General features: G+C 40.8%; 1 protein-coding gene across 1 annotated transcript; it reads right to left on the bottom strand.

The window, feature by feature from the left end:
* Nucleotides 1-1855: 1855 nt before the first annotated feature.
* Nucleotides 1856-16597, bottom strand: prpf6 (PRP6 pre-mRNA processing factor 6 homolog (S. cerevisiae)). The gene is made up of 21 exons (XM_046056923.1): nucleotides 16360-16597; nucleotides 15572-15734; nucleotides 15303-15421; nucleotides 15117-15195; nucleotides 13697-13873; nucleotides 12947-13075; nucleotides 12744-12838; nucleotides 11812-11968; nucleotides 11365-11527; nucleotides 9472-9590; nucleotides 9167-9385; nucleotides 8037-8159; nucleotides 7785-7906; nucleotides 7461-7599; nucleotides 7205-7324; nucleotides 5733-5909; nucleotides 5120-5253; nucleotides 4549-4640; nucleotides 3888-4002; nucleotides 3587-3713; nucleotides 1856-3051 (listed from the first exon to the last, which is right to left on the bottom strand). The coding sequence occupies exons 1-21, from the start codon at nucleotides 16545-16547 to the stop codon at nucleotides 2899-2901; spliced, it is 2910 nt and encodes a 969-aa protein (XP_045912879.1). The 5' UTR covers nucleotides 16548-16597; the 3' UTR covers nucleotides 1856-2898.
* Nucleotides 16598-24026: the final 7429 nt, after the last annotated feature.

Here is a 24026-nt window from a genome sequence, read left to right as displayed (position 1 = left end):
TATAGCTCTCTAAAGTATAGTCCCTCTCCTTACCAGATAATCTGGGCTGCAGTTGTGAATGATGAGCTGCTCCATGCTCACTAGTGGCCTTTCCAGGTCAGATTGCTGCTTGCCACTCCTCTGACACCGCATCTGCCGTGTCATACCAAAGATGGAAACCAGGATGCGGCGTGCCTGTCATGAGAAAGTAGCCAAAAAAGTGAAGAAAATTAAATAGGGTTTGAAATTGTGCATCTAGCTCATCCATTGATGGTACTATACAATGAATTGAAGTTACACATCATAATTCCCTACGGGGAATTCTTCCACAAAGGCAGATTAAGTGACAGGTTCTCATGAAACCCACAGCAGTCTCAGTCATTATTACCCTGTCCATGGTGCTGAAAGTGCACAAACTGTGGTGCCATTTACCTTTCCTGAGGGACAGGGGTCTCTCTCTTTGGAGGTATTAAATGAGCCAGTCAAATTCTGGAAAAGAGCAACCAAATATGGATATATATATATAAAATACATTTCAATTGCCTGTCATTCAAAAGAGTAATTGAATCAGATATGAGATTTACTGATGCAGTGAAGACAGTGGCAAACACTCTGCAGCCTTTTTACAGGACATCCAAGAAGTGCCCCCACATGTTTAACTACAGCTGCAACTGACTCCAATAACCTGACATTTAGAGCATGCCGGTTAATGGAGCGACTAAATAAATACATTTACTTTAAATATGCCTCCATCAAAGTCACACAAAATCACAAAGAGATATCTGCAACAATGTTCTCATACCAGATTCTGCAGCTCAACGAAGACGACCTCTCTGTAGGAGCCCAGGATTTCTTTATAGTTACATCTACGTTTACAAAAACAGCTGGCCAGCAAGAGAACCACCAGGACACTACGGAGTAGAGTGGTCAGACACTGTGAAAGAGAGATTTGTTATAATAGATAAAATGTAAGTAAAAAGTCCAATCTACATTAACAACTGAATTACAGAAGTGTACAGGCTTCATCATCAGAGGCGCGTCTTTCAACAATGTCCTCATCTGTTGCGTCAATACGCACCACATGTTAAAACCACACGTACCATTTATCATGTTCTGCTGCAGGATCCTCAGACAAGCAAAGCCATCTCAAACAGGGCGATCCAAGGAATTACTCCTCAGTCGGCCGCGTTAACTATCGCCAAATCCCTTCTGTTATTTTTCAGTCTTTTTACACTTCCCCTGGTGGCGGAATTCCGATGTGGTGCTCCGTGGTTTCCAACATCACTCAAGTCACTTCTGCTCCAGTTTCCTTTCCCGTCATGGATTACTGACAGAGTTTAGGATTTCACCAAACTCCAGTCCGATCAAGTCGGGGAAAAGGTCTGCAATCGATCACTTGCCTTCATCCTTTCGGTTTCGTTGGAAAGACGTGATAGCAGAGGAGGAGTGGTGTGAAGGTGGATGCTTATATTGCACAGCGCCGTTTGGAAATACATTTCACTTAGGGCGACTGAAGTGGCAATCAAGTCCCTAAACTATAATGAACGCTACAGAAAACCTCTAAAATTAAAACTATTTTTAATGGCGATACTGTAGAAAAACGTACATAATGCAGTGATCCAGCCCGGTTTCGGGTTCCAAACTAAAAAAAGGTACAGTTACAATGAAATTCCTCACAGACCAACCAAAATGCCGACCATGCATGGGAACAGAATGGGAGGATTGATGTGGTTACAACTCTTGGGACTGAAATGTCTGGGAAAACACCTCTCACAAAGAAACTGACTGTGCACTCAGGATTGGATTTGACATTCAAATCACAATAAAACATGTTTATAATGTGATTTGTTTGGGAGAAGCAGGAAATGGTGCAACACAGTTTGTTATTTGTTTATTGGATGCCTGTAAGGTATTCAACACAAATCAAGCAGGCTATGTAAAAAAAAAAAAATAACACAGTTTATTACTTACATGAGAAATCATGTAATAGTATGTTTATATACACAGCTAAACAGACATGCCAAATCTGAACCTCTTTCATATCCATGTGGACAAGACAGAAAACTTTTTAATACATGTTTTGACAATGACAACTGAAGATTTGGTACCTAAAGAGGTCAGTTAACCTATGTGTGTTTTATATATTTCTCTCTTACAGCAGCTATTAAAGTATTCATATTAATTTCTGCTTTTTCATGTTTGTTTTACAATTTTGTACAACAATCAAGAGGGCTGAATTCTGAATTTCAACACTAATCAGCAGAAAACCAGACTGATGTCAATGTGAAAACTAACTATTTTTGTATAAATAAAATAACTGACTGCTTTTTAACCCTCTCTACTATGACACACCTACATCATTATTGGTGGAACCAATTAGTATCAGAATTTTCATTATGTGCTGCATGGAGATCAAAAGTGTGTAATCAAAAAGTGAAAAGTAGATGCACTGGATTTTTTTATTTTTAGAGCAAGCAAAACAATTTCCTCTGTAATAGACCTGGGAGAAGAGTTACTTCCCAGCAAAACAACTCCCTCAAACATAAAGCCAAAGTCGAGACCTCAATCCATCTGAAGACTTGAAAACTGCAGTTCACGACAAACCCCCATGTGCTACTACTTACTCACTTAGGTGGGTAATCAGTGATTTTGAGTTTTGTATTGGTACTTAATTTAAAATTTGTATACATTTGTTGTCACTTTGACATCAAATCATTATTTTCTGTTGATAAGTACATATTGAAACTGTGATTCAATTGCGTAAAACAAAACGTGAAAAATGTGTGTCAATACTATGCATCTGGCGCAGATGAGCAAGTCATGGTAGGGAACAGTAGTCGAGCATGTTTGTAGCCGTTTCCTGCTTGACTGGTGACTGCCAGAGTCCTTGAGGTGTTTTTTAGTGTAAATTCCTCAGTCTCAGAATGTGTTCTTGATCTTGCTGGCTACCTCCGCTAAGATCTCTCCTGTCTTCTTCTGCCAGTTCAGGACGTGTTTGGACTCGGCACACCACAGCTCTCCATGCCGGGGCTCCGCATTCTCACAGCGCTTTCGCACCTCTTCCTGCTGTTCCTGATTGACGCAGAGAAGTGAGGTTAGACACCCATAACACAAGTTTGGGGGTCTTTACACACACATATTTATGTTGGAAACACATGTAAAAGTGTATTTTCTAAAATAAGGGACCTTTAATCTTTAACCACCTTCACTACTTTGAAAGAAAATGTTTACAACTGAAGAAAGCAGACTGCGTTAGGCTTATTTCTGGATGTACTCCTCTGCCTAAATATTTGTCAACAGTTTTGTCTTTTGTCCAGAACAGCTTTTAATGATGCCCCCCTTTTTGTGATAAATGATACAATGATAACATTAGCACAACATTAACAGTGCAGTCATAGCTCTTTCTACTGTGACAAACCAGAGCTACTTGAAATGAACTTCTGGCATCTGACTGCAGGATGCAGTTCTCATTCTCCATGAAAAGTAAATCATGGGACCTTGACATTGGACTCATTCCAATGTCACCGTGACACCCACCCACCCACCCACCCACCCCCACACACACGTTTTATACTGAGATCAGGAAAGACAATAATAAGATCCTTGCCTCTGTGCCATGCTGCAGCTCAAACTTGTAGAACAGAGCCCAAGCATCTCCCAGGTCTGGCTCAATCTTTACTGTCCTTAGGAACCACTCTCTGGCTTTGGTGATCTTACGCTCACTCCAGAACAACCTAAAATGTGTGCACAAGATTGCATTTGAAATAAATACAAATTCAAGTATTATGACTAAAGGTTTGCTAAATATCTACAATGATAGCTAGAATAAAAGAGAAAATATGATGATCGAGACCTGCATAAAGAGCCTATTATTGAGAAGAAGAGTGGAAATCTGTGAAAAGTCATACTTGGCAACAGCGAGCAAAACATGGGGATCATGTTCACACTTCTTCAAAGCATCCACACTCTTAGTCTTCCTCTGGGGCCTGGGCTCCAAAAACACTGCCTCAGCCCACAGGATACCTTGCAGGACAGAAACAGGAGTGAGGGTGAAACAGAATTTGAGATTATGGAAACATACAAGTACAAAGATTTCCATCTCAACACATCATTTTGTTCTAGAGATGTTTTTTGGAATACATTGAAACATAGAAAGGAGGGTAAGGAGGGTACTGGCTCTGTTGTCGTGTGAACTTGTTTTTCTAACTCTAATTTAGTTTTTAGTGTAAAAGAAAGATCACCCACGATTTGATCTGATTTCTCTCTACAAGCGAGTATGACAGGTAAATAAATGGCAGTCAGGCTTATATAGAACATGATTTTTCCCATCAGTTGGTTGAAGCAGGTATAATAAAGGAAAGTATATTGGGGTCCACACACAGGTAAGCATAAGCTTGGCTTTGGCTTTAAAGACATCTACTCTATTAGGTTGAGAAAATTCCCAGCCCTATTAGGCCCTTTAAAAACCCACTGTCATCAAAGGAAAACGAGCTGTTTTTCTTGGTTTCTGAAAAAACAAACATAAGGTTTATAAAGGGATTTCCCCCAACAGCAGAAATTTATTCTCACCTGAATTGGGGCACTCCTGCAGGGCTTTGGCCATCAGTGTGTTGGAGATGTTCTTCAGTCCAGCCCGGAACTCCAGCCTGACTGACTCCAACCTGGTAATATGATCACATCACAAATTTTAGAGGTCTAGATTTAAACTCTCTATATATATTTTAATAAATGTGTTAAAAGCACATTTAGAAAGCAAATTAATCATAATTGTATTATTTTCAAATGAACATGTTCTTTAATGTATACATTTCCTTTGTTCACTGCTACAGAAACAAAGAAAACCAGGGGGGTGTGTCTGGAAGTTTGCCCGCATTTTCTCTTCCTTGTAGTGTAGTGAAAAGGTTCAAGAGCCAAAAAATATATCAGTGAAGGTGAAAAAGTAAGCCACTTGAATGCCAAAGTAAATATTTTTAACTGCTCAGCGCGCAAACAAAACTTGCTTTAAAAAAGGCATAAAAAACAAAGATCCTAGTTCGTTTGCTTACTGCAATATCTTGTCTACACAGGTGACATGTTTTAATTTAAAGCTCTTCTGCATTCAAGCAGCTTACCACATTTTCTCTGTTGTGTATTAACTCACCAAAGCTCAGGGCTCTGGGGGTTCTTGAGTCGTGCCTTCTCCAGGATCGCTCTGGCTCTGGTCAGCTGGCCCACTCTCTCTTCAAGACGAGACAGCAGCAACCACAGAGCCCCCGAGTGGGGACACTTTTTCAACTACAGCAACAAACAAGTCATTGATCACTTTTATTTTAAATATTAGGGAAACACTCATTTTCATCAAAAGCATGTATGACTGAAAATGCCCAACTTCCATGGTCCTTGATCCTTTCACACATACACATATTTAAATAATAATTTATTTTTCCTTTATTTAACCAGGTAGGCCGATTAAGAACAGATTCTCATTTGCAATGGCAACCTGGCGAAGATAAAACAAAGTTGTGCCATACAACATGTAGTTTTACATATAAATATACAAAATAAAAAAATATAAATGTAGTATAGAGTATATAAAACTACAAAATGCAGTAGAGAATATAAATACAGTTTGTGGAAGGTGACGTCTATTCAGAAAGGTAGGTGAGTTGGTATTCAAAGTGGTATTACAGTAAAGAGTAACACTTAGGATATCTGTACAAAATGGTATAGGTAAAACAAGATGAGAAAACTATGCAGAAGAATGTGCATAGTACCCCTTGGTTGTAGGCCTCCCTGGCCTTATCCATGTTTTCACACTGCTCTTCTATCTGGCCTCTCATCATCCAAAGTTTGGGGAAGTCCTCATAGTGTTTCAGGGCCTCTGTGCACAACTCCTGTGCAGCTTCTATGTTCCCCAACACCCACTCCAACTTCACTGACTTCATAAATACCTGTAGAGATTACAAAACAGACCCACACTCATCACCCGGGAATTATGTATGAACAGAACTCGTGAACTTCCCTTTCAAATGTTTCTGGCCTTGTATACTGAGACTTATAGCAGTTCTTTGATTGTCCCCCACTGTCCACCATCACTACGGTTATCTAGCTAGTTCAGTGTTTCAGCTGGTAACATTTATCTGTGGTAGGTTGCAAGAGGAGGCCATAAAAACATTGTGTAAACAGCGACTTCTTATTTCTCTTTTGTGACAGCACACAGCCATTTAGCCACTTTAGCCATTTAGTTACAACGATGGTAACATGCTGGCACCAGAAGAGACTCACTTCCCACAACAAACCCTGCTACGTCACATATTAGGATTAAGGTTACCCACAAGGCCACCTTCCTTCCTTCCTTCCTTTAAGTGGGGCTTGTGGCTTTTTGCAGGCAAAGAAAGTCAAGTTGCTGTTGTAAAGTATCTTTCTGCCATCTGTTACCAGCTTAAAAATATATCAAACGCCACCTTCCTATGACATAGCCTAAATGCTAAACTGCTTTATTAACACCACAGAGTTGTCTTTGCAGGATCTCTTAGTCTTATCTGTTAGCAAATACAATACAGATAACTAAAGGGAGTGTAGCCAGATCACCTGAGAGAGAGAATAATAGATTAAGTGCACTGCTGACAGAATCTGTCAACCTGAGTAGTGCTGATTGTAGAGAGATGGAGAAACCTGGCAAGCCTGAACCTGAGAAAGACAGCATGTTTAGAAAAGACACCTCAAGTACACTGCACTATTAACTTACTATAAAACACTGGCTTTAAAGCAGAGAAGGATGCAATCTGATTATCAATGCGCCCCTAAAACATGGGTCAGAGCTCTATTAATACCAGCATTACATAATGAAAAACAAACTGTCTGTACTTGTACACAGGGTCACAGAAGGGCTGTTACAGAGTAAAAGGACAGGAAAGTTAAATAGCAATTGCAATCTTCCCTCGTACAAACGAACAGCCAATAAAGTTAGAGAGTGTGTATTTGTTCCATCAATCCTCGAAAGTACTGTTCTTTTGTTATCTATTTTCAGTCTGTATTACAACTCAGGAAATACCAGATGAAATAAAAACACCTTGAAGTTTGTGACTGACAAACACAACATTAAAACCTGAATGGTAAAATCATTTACCTAATTCTAGCAGATAAGTGGATTTGTACAGATTTGTACTGAATCCTCATTAGCGTTTGAAATAGGGGCAGTCTCTCTGTCTCTTTTACATTTTCTCACTTACACACACAAACTCACCCGGGCAGTTGGAGCACTGCTGCGGGCCTTGGCCAGCAGTCGACGGGCTCTTTCATACTCATTATTCTCAGACTCCAGCTTGACAGCAGCCAGCCAGATCTCTTCACTGTTTGGGTTAGCCTAGAGAGAAAAATATAAAGAAGAGGAACAGAGATAGAGCGTAAGAGGGGGAGAAGACAGGAACAGGGAAGAGTTAGACACAGGATCGTCTGGATACTACGTGAACAAGTCAAAGTTTGCATAACTTTATCATCACCTGGAAAGCCAGAGCGAGGATACTTCTAGCTGCAGGCACGTCCTCAGCCAGCCACTTGGACTTGGCCCCCATCAGCCACAGGACCTCTGCCTTGGGACAGTGAGCCACAGCCCTTTGAAGCAGGGCCTCCAAAGACTCTCTGAGAGACGCATTGAGACATGGAAGAGTAATGGATGGGAGAAGCACAGTGGCAGTTGATGAAGCACATGAGAGGTAAAGGAGAGAACAGAGTGTTAATGGCAGACTCTTACTAAAGTGATTGATTAAAACATTCACAAATGTGATCACTACTGTTTGCTACATTTAGAAATAAAATCTGGTCACCTGGTACCGTTATTTTTCTCAAAGTAAGCAGCTCTAAGCCAGACGCTTTTTTTACTGGGGAACACCTGCAGAGCATGGGCGTAGATGGCCCTGGCACACTCCAGCGCTCCATGAGCCACACACTGAAACGCAACGGACAAGCATTTCACTTAAGTTAAACCCGACAGCAAATTAGCATGTGAATGACCCATCTAGGTGTCTGGGTCTGAACGTGGCTGATTACAAAAAACAAACAGATAAATTGGTACTCACACTGTCTGCATCTTCCATCCAGGTGTGTTTGCGGTCCTCCTCCTCAATGCCTATCCCTATGACTGCCCTGATCACAGCCTGGCAGGTAGCCACACTGCCTGCTTTGTCACACTCCTCTGCATCCTGCAGGACAAGAAGAAACATTTAGGAGTAAAGAGATGTGGGTGTTATACAGAAGGAGAATGCAACAGAATTGAGGCATGGTCTTCAACAACTCGGGCCAGAAACCTCTATATGAACCTAGATATCCATGCAGATGACACACAGTTTTTAGATAATTTGTCTTTTATGAGGGGTCTTCTCTACACGGATGATATTTGTAGGCAAAACAAAGGCTTTGCTCAGGGACCAATTATACATAAAAATAATTTTTTAAGAGCTGCCAAATCCTGCAACTTTAAAGTTAATCGGTTTTTGTTGTAACAATGTGTTCTAGCAAATGGCCATGATAAACGTACCACAACAACCACACGCTTTGGCATATGCAAAAAAAGCTGGGTCTTCAAGGAAAAGAAGAAAAAAGAACAAACAAGGGACTGCAGGGAAGGTTTATTATTGCAAAACAATAGTGAAATGCACTAAACAAAACACCAGTCACTGTGATGGCTTGTATTCTGTTGCACCCACATGAATAAGTGGAGGACAGCGCTGCCAAACTATGCTGGCATGCTATTAAAGCTGACAAAAACATGATACAGCCTATACTCCTTTAACATCAAGGTTTAAAGGGACGATCGTCCAACTTCTGACTTTGACTTTTTAAAAACATCAATAAATAATTTCCTTATTTAGAGACCTTGACAGTGAAAATCTGCATTTGGATCAAGTACTGCACCTTCTATTTAAACAGTACATTAGGGGATCTGTATATGATAAACACCAAAATATAATGCAATCCAATCGTAACAATACTGTTACTGATTTAAAATATGGCTTTTGCTGTTTAACACAATACTTCCGTCTTCTTTTACCTTGAAGATTTCTTATCAAGAAAGTCTATTCATTTTTTACAACCTTAGGGAACTCAATTTTTTTTTTTTTTTACTGAAGAAGTTTCCATCTGATATAAACAGCTGCAGGAAACCCTATTCTCTCTCTATGTCAAAAGCTGCACAGCCGCAGGAACACACCTGTATCCACTGCTCTCTGTTGATCTCCACGCCATTGGCACGTAGTGAAGTGATGGCTCTGTCAATGATCTTTTCCACCATCTGAGTGTTGCCATTGGCCTCCTCCAACTTGGCAGCAGTGATCCAGATGTGGCGATCGGTGGGGATGTTCTCTCGAGCTTTGTTCAGGACACGACGGGCGTTCTCGTACGTCTCTAATCGTGCCAGAGCCAGCCACAGCTGGAGAAGACAGACAGAAATAGTTAGATACAGAGGTAGGTGTAAAGGCTCGTGTGTTGCGTTACAGTGTGCGCTATTCTGTATACCTCCACACTAGTAGGGCAGCACTCCACAGCTCTGCTAAGCATTATCCTGGCATCCTCTGGCTCTTCCAGCTCAACAGCTGTCTTCCACAGTCGAACTGACTTGGACACATTCTCCAGGGCTACATGGGTAACAATAACACAACTGTTTATTTCATTGACAAACTAACTGACAAAAATCAAAAGCCGTTACTGGCTCTCTGTTCAATCAAATGGCAATTCTGACTCAATAACAGCAACATTTTAATACTGAGATTACACAGACCTAACTACGTTGAAACTGGCAACACATCATATACAGTGGCAAAAAAGGAAATGGAGACACTACAAATTTCTCTGATCACACAAGTAATAAAAACAAACACCAAACAGTATATCCTGCAATAATAATAAAGTTCAGTAGTGTCGAGCAGGAAGGCAGAGTGTTGTGTATGTAGTGGGAAAAAGAGGAGCAGAGGCAACTGAACATGTAGAGGCGAAGAGCACTCTTACACAGGGGAAGCTCCCCATCCATCTCTGTCAGTGGGGTATGCTGCTGGGAAATTGGTGTGTGTGTGTGTGTGTGTGTGTGTGTGTGTGTGTGTTAGGGCATTGACATGATGGTTCAAACAGGGTGCCTGGCCTTGATGAGAAGCCAGAATCACAGCCGCCAAATGTAACCCTTATGACATATTTTTTGGAATTGTAGGTTTGCCTGGACGAGTAGTTCTGTGGGGTTGCTGTTACAAGACAAAGATTGTTATAAGACGAAGAATGGTTTTGAATTTTTGGCCAGCAGAAATTAGTGTCTTCCTTTTGGCAGGGAAATTGTGATGTATTCATTCACGTATGCACTAGGGCTGGATACAAATATTCGCTTGTAGGGTACATAATCGATTTTCAATTTTCGACCTTTTTTTCACCTAACATGAGTAGGAAAGTCACACTTCAGTTCATCTAGAAGAGAAGACAAAATGCCGAAGTCCTCAGCTGTGTGGGAGCACTTTAAATTAAATGATGACAAGACAAAGGTAGTATGCCAAATATTTGAAACTGGCCTACCATGGTAGCACAACAAGCTTGAAAAAAATCACCTCAATTCTGTGAGTAGTAGACTATTGTTTTACAGTCTAAAAAACTGAGACCATACTAGCTAGCAAGCTTAGTTTACCTAATATATTTTGATCTGCGAGACCAAGTTGTGAAAGCGCAACGGCCTTAACTTTCACAACCGACATTTGGACCTCGGTGAGTATGGAGGCATACACGGCTGTCTCCTGTCACTTTATAGCTACGGAGTGGGAACTTTCTGATGTCGTTTTGGAAACAAACGTAATTGAAGTGAGCCATACGGGAGGCAACATTGCACAACAGCTTGGAGTCGCAGCGGAAGCCTTTGCTATTCCAAATTATAAGCGAGTAGCTGTTGTTCACGACAATGCCTGCAATATGAAACTGTGTACTGAGACGCTGAAGAACCGGAGAAATGGGTCAATGTTCTAGGGGGTCTGCTGCTCAGGACACACACTACAGCTATGCATAAATACAGCTCTAAAACAGGACAGAATATGTCGAAGAAAACCCTTGTCACGGAGATTGACAGCAGATGGTAACTGTTAAGTTTGGAGCCCAGTAGCATCTACCTCTTTTCTTCAGCGCTAGACCAGCAATTCAAGCAACTGAAATTCCTCGACAATGAAAAGAAGGACCTCTTTCATATCGTTTAGACTAATATTTTGGTGTCTAAGCTTCGATTATTCGCCGTTAATTGCCATCAAAGCTTCGAAGCTCAAAAATGACATACGGGCGAGCCCTAGTATGCACCGCTGAGAAGGCCCATAAAAACTCTCCTTATAACAACATAACAGCAACATGTATTGTCAAACATCAAGAAATGTTTCATAGTGAGAACCTTACCCTTCCTGAGGACTCGTTTCTTGGCCCTGACATCTGTCTCCAGCTCTGCAGCTCTGATGTAGATGCGGACAGACTGTGGCAGGTGGCGGACAGCCTGGGCTACCACGGCTTTGGCTGTGTCACCAGGTTGGAGCCTGGCTGCCTCCAGCCATACATCCTCACTCTAGGGACACAAGAAATGCTTGAAATCAACAGGAGGCAAGGACCACTTTCCACAACTCAGCTGGATAGTATTACGTCATTTAACTAAACAGCTGGTAAAGCAGACTGAAAGGTCTGTTACTTAGCTTCTTCCACTGAACATGAGTGTATAACATCGACCAACAACAAACAAATCAACACATTTTATTAAAGCCTGTGGTCTGAATGAACTAACAACACAATGACATATCCATTTGCACATATGCGTAGGCCAGATTTAATATACATGTGTCCATCATTCTTTACCTTAACACACATCTCTGTGCCTTTCATGATCAGGTTCCTGGCCACCTGCAGTTTGCCGGTCACCTCCTCCAGCCTGGCAGAGGCAATCCAGGCAGGAGGGTGATGAGGATTGGTCTCCCTCACTGATTTCAATAGCAGACGAGCCTTCTTGATGTCACTGGACATAAAGAGCCAAAGGTAAACTATAAGCCACACACACAACAACAACAATTTCTTCAACATAAAGACAGCCTAAGACAGGGGTCGGCAAATCAGTCTGGTATTTTTTTCAAGTCATTAGATGGCGGGCCAGAACATAGGTCTAGTCAATTGATTATTTATGATACATTATTTATTGTGTGCCTCATAACCTTTAGTCAGTAGTGCACAGGACACCTGTTTGAGGGGTTGTGTGTTCAATTCCCACTTGCTAGTATTTTTTTCCCAACCTTTTCAACAAACTGATTATGCGTATCGTTTTACATCAAGCACAATCAAGCATGTGCAGGAGAATGTGTGTCCTGGCGAGACGCTTTCCATTTCTCCAGTATCTCCAGGAAGAGGAAAATCCTGCTTTTCTCATTCAGGGGAATCCAATCTCACATTTTCTGAGGTGTGTCATGCAAACCAGAGACTATTTTGAATTTCCTTCAGAACTTTCAAAGTAAAAGCTCTCAATTAAACATAACATAAAGGCCTGCTGCAAATACGATCTCACGTTTTTATTTTGTAGGCGGAAATCACTTAAAAGGAAGTGTTTATGTCAGTAACTTTTGGTGTCATGACTGAGATCTGTTTCAGCACCAGCCGCTATTATTTTGGGTTTTTTTGCCGCTATCAAAGTAATCTGGCCACGGGCCAGATATTATTGCTGGTGGGCCAGCTTTGGCCCACGGGCTGCCTATTGGAGACCACTGGCCTAGGAGCGTCTTGTGTTTCCAGTGTGTCCCTACCTGATGTCTCCCCCATGTGTGGGGATCATTGAGTTGAGATCTGTCAGGTAACCCTTAGGATCCACCACTGTCTGTCCGCTCACTGAGTCAGACACCTGAAGACAGATATAGGCAGACACAGGTAAGAGAAAACAATTCCTGTGTATTGGGATAATGACAGCAGAGTATAAATGACAGAACAGTAAAGGATAATCATTAGTTACCTGGCTGAGCCTCATATCCATAAGTGTGTTCCTAGCCTGTCCGATTTTCCTCATGTCCAGTTCTCCCGTCCCTGGTGTCATCAAGCCAGGGGTCATGCTTCCTGGATAAGGCGTGTTCAGACCTCCCAGCTAGTGGAGAGAAGAAACAATGATAATGGAGAGGAGCATTATACTCTCTTAAGTGAGAATTTTGTTACAGCATTGTGGAAAAGCTTATGAAACATGATACTTTTCTCATCACTTGTAAATGATACTTGTAAGTGTGACAAGCCTCTTTTCTGCAAAACTGAACTATACAAGTTAATTTATAGTGATAAATAAATCCTAAATGTGCATGGCAAAAACCCAAACTCTTTTATGTTTTCATTTGTTTTCAATTTAAGTACAGTAAAATGCCCATGCTGTGCCAAGAAATGTGATGTGATCAATCTCAGCAGAAATAGGTTCCAGTTTACAGTTACAAAGTTTAGTTTTGCTTTCGTTTTAACATGTTTAAAAGACATTTATTTTCATTCCTCACATTATTTATCAAAAACATTGGCATATTTTCCACACTGTGCAAACCAGCTATGCTGGGAGGTCCCTGAGGTTGCATGACAGCATGAAGAAGGGAACATTTTTAAACTGTATTAATAGTACAGTTGAAGTGATTTATCCTGACTCCTGCTGGTACAGGATGAAACTACATCATGTGTTTTTATATGGATGTCAACAGCAAGTGAATGTGTGTTTGTATGTATGTATACTAACCCCTTGCAGAGGGTCAACAGTGGTATGGTTTTCTCCGGTCTGCAGGTGTTTGGAGAAGAAGCTGTCGGGGACAGGAGTTAGTTTCTCGTAGCGGGGATTTCTCTGGCGCTTATTCCTGGCATCTCCCACCTCAGGGATGCTCAGCCACTCCTCTTCTGACACCTCTGCCAACTTCCTCTGTGAAGAGATGGAAAAGAAAGAATGAAGAAGGATGAAATAAATATATGAATTAGGTCTGAACGATTTTGGAAATTAGGTGATGCATGAATTATTATTATTATGATCAATGGTGGTGAAGAAGTGTCAAATTTTAATAATATGAGAAAGATAATTTGAGTCAAGTCATGGCATTAAATATTATGATATATTATCATCAGGTCGGCCTACCTACAGACCACAACAAAAACTAAGTTCACCACAGTGTATTATACAGTAAGCGCTCAATACAAAATCCACAGTTCAACCACCAATTATAGAGTTTTTCTCTCGGTTCAAATCTCCTAGCAAGCTATCCCTCATCAAAAACCTCCTTTTCTATATCCCAGAAAGCAAACAATAAAAATACTCAGTTTGAGGTTAATTTCAAAAGTTGGCCAACGTAAATGACCAAGTGAAGCCTTTCGTGTTTAATAGACAAGCTTAGTAATTCTCTGACAACACCGGAGTTCCCCACCCCCGCAGCCTCCAATGTAAGCAGCACACTGGCTGTAACTCGGGACAGACTGGGCCTCTTTCGGACTCACGAGTTTGGTTTGAAACACCATTTCACAAATATTTCCTGAGCTAACTGGTGGCTGAGTGTGTGATGCAGGCACCGATCGCCACAATATGCTTACCTTACTACAGGTGTCTTTCTGTTGCGCATTTGTCCTGTCCGTCAAAGCAGCGGATGGACCGACGATTTTACCCAGCACCACCAAGTTACCCGTGCGTGGCGGGTGCTAGTTTCATTCCCTTTGTGACACTAAAGTTTCCGTAGAGTCTGCTTCTGTCAAGCTTAAGGCCATTGTACAAAAACAAGTCAAGGTACAGCGTAAGGTGCAAAGTTGATGCTCCATCTGCAGACTGCTTTACTCTTGCGTGACATGTGACCAGAGTGTAATATGAATCAACTTGAAATGACAGAAATGTAGTAGAAATATATCTCTGATCATGGGACAGCATGGACTCATTTTAAGTGCCAAGAAAGCAAGATGTACTGAAAGGATGATCTGCATAATTTTGATATCAGTGTGTGACTTTTCCCTCCCTTTTTGATTCATCAAAGACATATGTGGTTTATTTGTAAGAGATTTATGGCAGCATGGTGGTGTTCATAGTTTGGGAGGATGTTGTTTTTCACCCAACAGTGACAAAATATTATAGGTCAGGTGTAAGAAGAGTGGAAAAGTATGGCAACAGTTTGTCGATAATGTGTTACCTTTAGATCTGAGAACTGCTGCTGGATTTTGGGTCGCTCCATACGGTATTTTTCAATTTCCTCCTTTTCTCTCAGCTCCCTGAAAATATACAACCCACCATCTAAAATTACACTCACATCAAGTATCTTTTGTGTAAAACTTGGTTCCTTAAAACTGTGTGAAAACAAGACACAGTTTTTAGTAACCTTCTTTCTTTGCGTCTTTCATCCATCCTCTTGTCCAGTGCTGCATATATAGCGTCCGCTTCTTCATCATCCTTCTCATAGGGCCCACTGGAGAACAAGCTACCTGCATATCCATTAAACTACACAAAAAAGGGATGGTTTGTGTTATTAGAATGACCGAATACAATATGTAATAATCACATAGGCAGTGTCATCTTCTAGTCAACTTTAAATATTGAAAGGATAAATCAAGTCCTTGCAAACAACAAAAACATCAAATAACTAGGTACCTCATCATAGTTTGTATCGTTCAAATCTTCATCATCATCATCCTGGTTTTTTTTCATTTGGTCGCCAACCGTCCTCTTCCCTGGGGGTGCATGTCGGTCATCCACAGGATCGTTGGCATCACGAGCAGGCCCGATATCAGATCGGGTGGTGAAACCAGTTGCACTGGAGAGGAGCAATTCATTTAAATGTCACACACATAAACATAGGCAGCGTTGTGATAAACATGCACTGTGCTGTTCAACTTAATCCATAACCTGCTGATGACAAGCTTATCTATGCTTTTAAGCGATGTTTTGATCATTTTAATGAACATTAGACCATACTGCCTTGTCATTTAAGCCAGGCAGCCATATACCAGTTACGTTAGTTATGTGACAAGCATAAGTTTTCACTTTCAACACTGTTTGCAGCAAATTGACAACAGGTTTCAACATACTTTTAATCTGCCTGCATGAGGAAATAATTACAAGATCTAAAGGAAGGGCCTGCCACATTTCCCTTGTTTGCTTATTTGATTTGAACGTTACGCGAAAAAGGATCAAATCAATGCACCCACAGATGATACAGAGTTCAAGTATTTGTCAAGTTGCTGTTGTGTACTTTAATATGACTACTGCATTAGTACGGCTTTTTTTCACCTCAGTTCAGTTCCCAGCATAAGCGTATTACAACTCACAATAGTTGTTGAACAACCGACTTCACCTAACGTTTTCAGACATAACTTAGCCTAGCTTACTAGCTAAGGAGCTATTGGTAGCTAGCATGCGAGCTAGGCAAGTTAGCTTACCCTCTGCCCAGACCGGGGACGTAGCCCAGCGGAGCGGGCATCCCCAGAAACGGTTTCTTCTTTTTCCCCATGAGCGGAGAGGCCAGGGGCATTATCGGGGGCCCGCCGCTAGCCCCCGCTGCCCCGGTGCCTCCCGCAGATGTTTTGGAGACAATTTTAGGACCCTGTTTTGCTGCAGCGCTTGCCATCGTTACACCAACGACGAGGAGGCTCACTGCCGGATACACAACAGTCACACTTCCGTTACCAGCAAACAGCCGCACACTGTCCTTCTCCAAATGTCCGCGGGTGTCTGTAACAGCGCCCCCACAGGACAGGCAGGTTTCTGTTTATTTTCACTCAGCTTGTGATATTCATTTTGTTCCGAATTGTTAATTTGAATTACGTAACGCGTTCATTTTTCCACCTGTCGCTGAGTGACTGTATCATTACTGAAATGATATATTTTAGGATAATTATCATGTTTCATACTAATATCAGTTTTCCACAGGAGCCACAGGAGGGTGCCATGTCCTGAAAAATAATAGGCTTGTTGAAATATTGCCACCAATCACATTTAAAGTGGGCCTGTAGGCTTTATAGATATGTTTTCCTAATGGGACACGGTGTTTTGCCATGAGTAAATGTCATTCTTCATGTTTCTTAAATGTATCGTCTAAACTAATAAGATACCCCCAGAAAGTTAAACCCTTTTAAAAATATTTGTTTCTGTGATGTTTGTACATGTATGTTTTACTTTACTCTCTTAAGGACATTAATGCGAACTTCAAAGGCAAATGTAATTTGTCTGGTAATTAATTTCAATTTAGTAATCAGCATAATGTGCTCTTTGTGCCTTTTATGAGACCATTTCATTACTTCCCTTGACAGAGTACCATAAATGGACTTGTGACCCCAATCTTGATATATATGACACCACTGACATTTGTTTAAATAAATAGTCAGGCCATGAAGGTTGCGTATTGCCCAGTTTAAATCAACCATTCCATTCTTCATGATCTCAGGGCTTTAATGGGGCTCCTGCATTTAAAAGGATCAGCATGTACTCCACAGTAAAACCATTTTTTATTGGACCCTAAGTGAAACATACTAGAGCAAAAGACTAGGTAATAAAATATAGAAGCAGAATTCAGGCCATTTTCTTCAGAGAGCATATTTAGATGTGTAGAGTTGATTGAGCCACACATTTGAAGTAATTTTAGAGTAATTCTGACAGACACATGTTAGCGTGTTACAGTAACAACTGTAACTTATTTTGTATTATGAGTGAAAAGTATCCATGTTGGATATTCAGACACAAGACAGGAGACTGCAATAAAGGTAATTACATTCTAATTTGACATTTCTGGGTTTCATCCCTTGAGATGAAGTGAGGCCATACATCCATTAGTTTCAATCAGGTTTAACTTCACCCAGTCTGAGCCTTGGCTCAGGCCTTTACATTTTTCTTCATTTACATCGCCTGGAGGGCAGACATTATTTCACTCCTGGGAGATGACTGTTATGATGAAAATGGACTGTCAGACACAATAGAAGATATATAGCTCACACAGCGAGGACCAATTTAAACACGAAGTGCAACTCAGGCCTTAATTTCATCTCTAACACAAAGCCTCTTCACTTTCCTCTGATTATTTCAATGATCATTTCATTTTAGCGGAATGATTTCTATAATCACATCGAAAAACTGGCATAACGTGCAGTTTGAATTCACATCCTATTAACATTTTGTTCAATAAGGGGAAGACAGTAAACAAACCCACAGATTACATGTGCTGATCATAGTGCTGACCCGTGCGTGAGTAATTCAAGTCAGTCTCATTAGTGATAAATAAATCATTAATAATATATTTATTCATTTAACTGACGCTTTTATCCAAAGCCACTTATAATTGCTATACATGTCAGAGGTTGCACACCTTTGGAGCAACTAGGGGTTAACTGTCTTGCTCAGGGACACATTGGTGGATGGGACACCAAAGGCATGTGTCTTATCCATTGCGCCATCACCACCCATTAATACTGGTGAATATTAACAATGTGAAAATCCCTCAGATCCTGATCTGAGCACACATAGTCCCTTGCTTAATTTGCACATGGATGAGTTTATTTATCTCTGCTGCAGCTAATACATAGTAGTAGGAGGAGTAGCAACCATAGTGTCACACCCAAATGGCTAAAATGGAAGTTCCACATGAACTGACAACTATCATATTTCGGTAACAAAAGTAAGTCACCATAACCATGAAAACATTCAGCAGGAATCCACCACACATCGTTTAAAATCTACAATTGTGGTGGCATTGGCAGCAGAAGATAGTTGATATCCATGAAGACTGACTGGGTAACTGTGGTCTCGCCAAAGATCGTACTATAATCATTCCCTTTGATATGCTGCCATATAAGATTTGGCAATGCTTCCTATAAATGCAGCTGTGAGCTGGAAGCAGTGTGGAATGAAGATACACTAAAAACATATTTTTTTCTAGTTTACCTGCATAATAGGCAACTTGGTATCATGACACAGAAGACTGAAAGGGGTTGCTGTCAGTGTCTATGAGTTATTTATAGTGTGTATTATGTTATGGCAGAAAATTGTGTCTGTGGCTCTTTATGGCTTATAGATATATATTTATTGTCTTTTTATCCTTAACCTTTCCTCTCCTTTACTCCTTATGTTAGTCCGTCCACATTTACTAGGGTTTAGGTCAGAGCTGTGAAATTGTTTTGGTGTTTTCCTCTATTGTTCCTCTCCTGGAATGTTCATTGAAGGCCGAGAGAGGATCTCTGCTCCCCAAAACACAGAAACCTAGACTGTGTAAATGATGATGCATCCCTTTGCTCGGGGCCAGACGCCTGATGCTGCCCTAGGCGACAGGTCTCTGGACCAGCTGTATATGTGTTTAAGTACTTCTCTGTTTATTCTCTTTTGTTAAATAAATTCTTCAAAGACAACGGTTGGTTGTAACTCAATTCTTTGCTCAACCCCTCACCAGGAATATAATTTCCACAACACATTACATGCAGGCGATCTTAACTGGAATTGGGTTTATGATTGACACTCCATTTGTAGATTTTTATTATGCTGAAGGTGAAAAATAATTATAATAATTTCATTGTGTTAGAGTAAGCCATTAGTGGGGTTTGTCTATGTGAGCAAAGCTGAAAGACCATCATTTAATGGCTATGCCTATTTCTTTTTTAACAAAGACTAATCACTTCATTTGGACTGAATTGCATTTAGAATGATGGAGATTCACAAAATAGTGTCCCTCATTTTGTGAATAATACTTTAATTTGTGATATGGTGATAAACAGATGTGTGAGAGAAATGAGAAAATGTATAATTAAAACGTGCTCTAAACAAGGCAAATTATAGCTGGGTTACTGTGTATATGATGATACTGTGTGCTTCTGTGCAAGCGGAGAGTAATCTGCATTTTTCTGCATGTTTGTCCAGTCATGTGTGCCAGTTTGCATGGATGCATGACTCTATTTCATCTGTTTTTCAGTGCATAGGACACAAGATAGACGGGAGGATCACTGGACTATCTGTCCTATATGTCATAGCAAATGTCCATAGAGATAAGATAAGATAGATAATAATGCATATGTAGAATGTATTTGGAGCTGCATGGGTGCAGCAGACGCTAGGTCTATAGAAAGATACCAAGAATTACAACCTGAAATATCCCAGCAAACACCAGCATGTCCCATTTATGGTCCACTGGTGGAGAGAAAACTGATGTTAGCAAGAAAGGAGGAGATATGTTGAGATGACAGATTTGTTGATATAATTTCATGCATCACCTACAAACGCACACCTACACACAGAAAGAAACACAGACACATCATTCATACTGGCTGAGCTGCCTTGTGAGTTAATTTTAGCTAATTATATTCAACAACACAATGTGGGCGAAGAAGAAAAATTGCAAAATAGGACATGGACATCATCATTTTTCACTATTACACACACATGCTAAACTCAATTACCATCTCTTAGTTGAAAGCAGTGTACGTGCACAAAACCTGACTTTTATATATAGAAGAAAGTCCTGATAGGATTAATGGTTTATTTAGTGCTGATTACTGATTGTGTATTATTCTGAAACAAAGAGAAGTGTCCTTGTGAGAGGACAACAGTAAATTGCTATTAGGGCCTTCCTTTAGGAGTGGTCGTTGTGGGCAACAGATGCTCAAATGGAACTTCATTGATCCGCTGAGCTTAGTGCGACAACAAAGCTTTGAATGAGGACAGTCCGATAATTAGTCTGGGGCAGGATCGGAGAGACTGTACAAACGAGAAAAAGATGGTTGATTTTGTGCTGTGAATACTAATGCTTGACAAACGTGACATATGTGCATTGTGGGTCAATCATATTGGAAATGATTCATTAGGCTAATTGCCGTGTAAAGTAAAGGACCCCTTCCACTCCTCTCCTTCAGCAGTATTAGCCTGACCTTGAGTCTCAGAGAGAACACTTGTACGGCAGAGACTTAAAGATGCACACACAGCAACATTAACATTGATGAGGAATGAATGGTTGATGTATTCCCTAGCTCCACAGCATGTGCTTCACTTTTCACTTGATGTCACAGCATCCCCCTGCTGCCATGTTACAGTTCCCCTTGTAAGCATTCAGTTATCTTCAGAGTGGGAGACGAAAGGAAAGCAAGTGAATGACACACACACACTGGTTTAGTGAGAGGTTTTCATATTTTTCACATTAAAAGTCTGACAACTAACACAATCCAAAGGAGAGCTTATTTGTTTCCCTGATGGCTGAGCAGATAAATGGGATTATTGACTGAAGCTGTTCTCCCGAACTGTTGTTTGAGTGAGGTATTTAGATGGGTTACTTAGACACAGTGGATCAGACCATGATGCATTCCCTGTTTTCTCTGACCCTGTCTTTCCTGAGAGGAGAGGAGAGGAGAGGAGAGGAGAGGAGAGGAGAGGAGAGGATTGGAGACTCTTTTACTGCTTGAGTTCAGACAGGTATGGACAGCCAGACACAGATTCATAGAGTGAAAGAGACAGAAAGAGAGAGAGGAGATGAATGGAATTTTAAATGAAGTAAGGAGGGACTGACTGAAAGTGAATGTAGCACTGTCTCCTTGTGTGCTATTTAATGCCAGAAAATCTGTCTTTTTATTTTCTTAATTCAGCCAAGGTACCATGTATAATTTAGATATTAGCTCACACCTTCGGTGCTCTGAATTCAGAGAACTGTTCCCTTGTGAAGACAATAACTGTAAGAAAGAATATACATTGAACTAAGCTGCTCTGAAGTCAGCCACCATCAGTGGCTGTGGATGATAGCAGAGAGGACTACTGTAAAACAAAAAGCTATGTTCCAATTTAAAAGGTATATTCAGGTATACTTTCTTGTATGTATTCAGAAGCAGTAGAACTAGTTGTTTATATACATGGAAACTGTTTCTGTTGTGTTTAGAGTATTAAAGTTGGGCTAATAAGATATGCTGAAATTTATTGAAATGAAACAGCTTGTGTATTTGGAGGGTCCTTTTGGCTACCAAAATAGTGAATGTACTGTATTATGCATGTGTTCTTATTATTTTGTGTTCTGTATTTAAAGGCAACAAAAGCAGTTCATTTGAAATGCTTGCAATAAAAGAAAAATGAGTTAGCTACAGTGTGTGTTACTAAGAGTCCCATCTACTGAAACTCTATCAAATGAAAATCCTTGGAAAAAGAAAGAATAATCACTTAAAGCAAAGCAATCATGCTCAAAAGAACCTCTGGAGTGACTGCTGGAGTGAGTGGCACTGACTTTCAAAGATGATCCTCGAGACAAGAAGAGATGATGACTGATGGTGTAAATCTTTCCTTTCTTTTCTTTTTGACTTGCAGGGTTTGCTATCTTCACTAGCTTTATTTTTAGCTTGGCCCAGAGCATGTTTTTCTCAGTCAATGTTGAAAGAATGATGGTTAAAGAAACGGGTTAAAAAAATGACAGTAAGCTACAGTAAAGGAACAACCAAGCTGCCAGAACATCTTCAGTGCTCCTTGACATATATTCTACAAGTCTCTAGAACTCTGCTGGAGGTATGAAAAAGCTGTTCATGCTCATTTTGGTGTGCTGATGATGGTGACGGAGAGCAATCCTCCAAAATCTCGTATTTGTTCAATTGTGTTGAGATGTGATGACTGCACAGCCCATCATTTTCATACTCATCAAACCAGTCGGTGACCCCTCGTGCCCCGTGGATAGGGCACATTGTCATCCTGAAAGAGATCACTCTCATCACAATAGAAATGTTCCAGCGTAGAACAAAAGATAATCACTCAGAATAAATGTGTATTGATTTGCAGCGACCTTTCCCTCTGAGGAGACAATTGTTTGGGTCCACACCATGACAGGAAAATGCACCCCAGAGAATAGCAGAGCAACCTGGCTCCCTCACTGTAGGGTCATGCATTCAGGCCTGTGCCGTTCTACACCGCAAATGCACTCTCTCACTTGAGAATATGGTGGAGGACCATTCAACTCACCACACCACTTTTCCCCTATATATTTGTACATAAATGCCTACTGAACTCTCAAATGTGCACTCACCTTATCATGTCTTTTCCTCTTGTCATCTTGATCCAAAATGAACTGGGCGAACTACATGATGGGAATGCCTCACCTGTTTCGAAGCAACTGCATTTGTTATCCTTTTCCTTTTAATTTGTCCCCATCTAAAGGGAACCTCCCCATCTCCATCTGTCTTACTCTCTTTCTCTCACTCTGTGACAAACATGCACACGTAACAGACATATAGGACATTTGGTTTTGCATAAAAGGAATCAGTGACATCCACCCACAGGCTCAGAATTATATTCTTCAGTTACGACTTTGTTATACAGGGGATGAAACAGGCAGAATGTAAAGTGAAGAAAGTATAGATAGATAGATAGATAGATAGATCAGCTTCAGACACTGTTAAGCTGTGGTCATTTGCATAACAGTGAGGTCACCATCGGAGTGTGACTGGAATGAGAACAACCTTCCTTTCCCACACAAAAAGCACAAATACAATGTACACATGTACACACCCACACACACACACACACACACAGGGTGAAGAGGTGATGATCAGGCAGTGGCAACGGGAATATTTCTCTTAAATAGGTTCTGTCATCTTCAGCTCCACATCCTGAATATATCCAGAGAGGGGACACGGCTTTTTCAAAGGAGACCTTATGTATTATATGTGCACAGAATTACAGAAAACTCCCCCAGGTCTCTGATTGGGAAAACAGCTCAGGGCCACAACTTAACACTATGAAGTGGATTCCTCTCCATCATCTGCGCTCATCTCAGTGGAGTAAATAGCTTCCTGTGGGAATTAATTAGCTTGCTTTTCACTTCCACCTGAAAGAGCCCTCCCTTTCAGATCAGATTAAGTACAGGCACAAGAGAATGCTTATGTTCTATTGAAATCCAACGTCTTTGAATCTTTTCTGTTTCTAAGCATTTAGATGCACCCAAGGTTGGTCCGGTCTTTCCTCAACTGCTCTTTTCTTTCCATGTTCAGTCCTATTTGGCACTGTCATTTCTCACTGCCAACTCAGGGACAGCCATTCACCATGACAGCAGCTTTGGAAAGGCTGATGCCACGCTCCATCATCAATAGCTTCTCTATGTCTCTTGAGG

This window comes from Micropterus dolomieu, linkage group LG08, assembly GCF_021292245.1.
Source record: "Micropterus dolomieu isolate WLL.071019.BEF.003 ecotype Adirondacks linkage group LG08, ASM2129224v1, whole genome shotgun sequence".
Lineage (NCBI taxonomy): Eukaryota > Metazoa > Chordata > Actinopteri > Centrarchiformes > Centrarchidae > Micropterus > Micropterus dolomieu.
The sequence above is the reverse complement of the archived record's forward strand: the minus strand, read 5'-3'. Positions and strand labels throughout refer to the sequence as shown.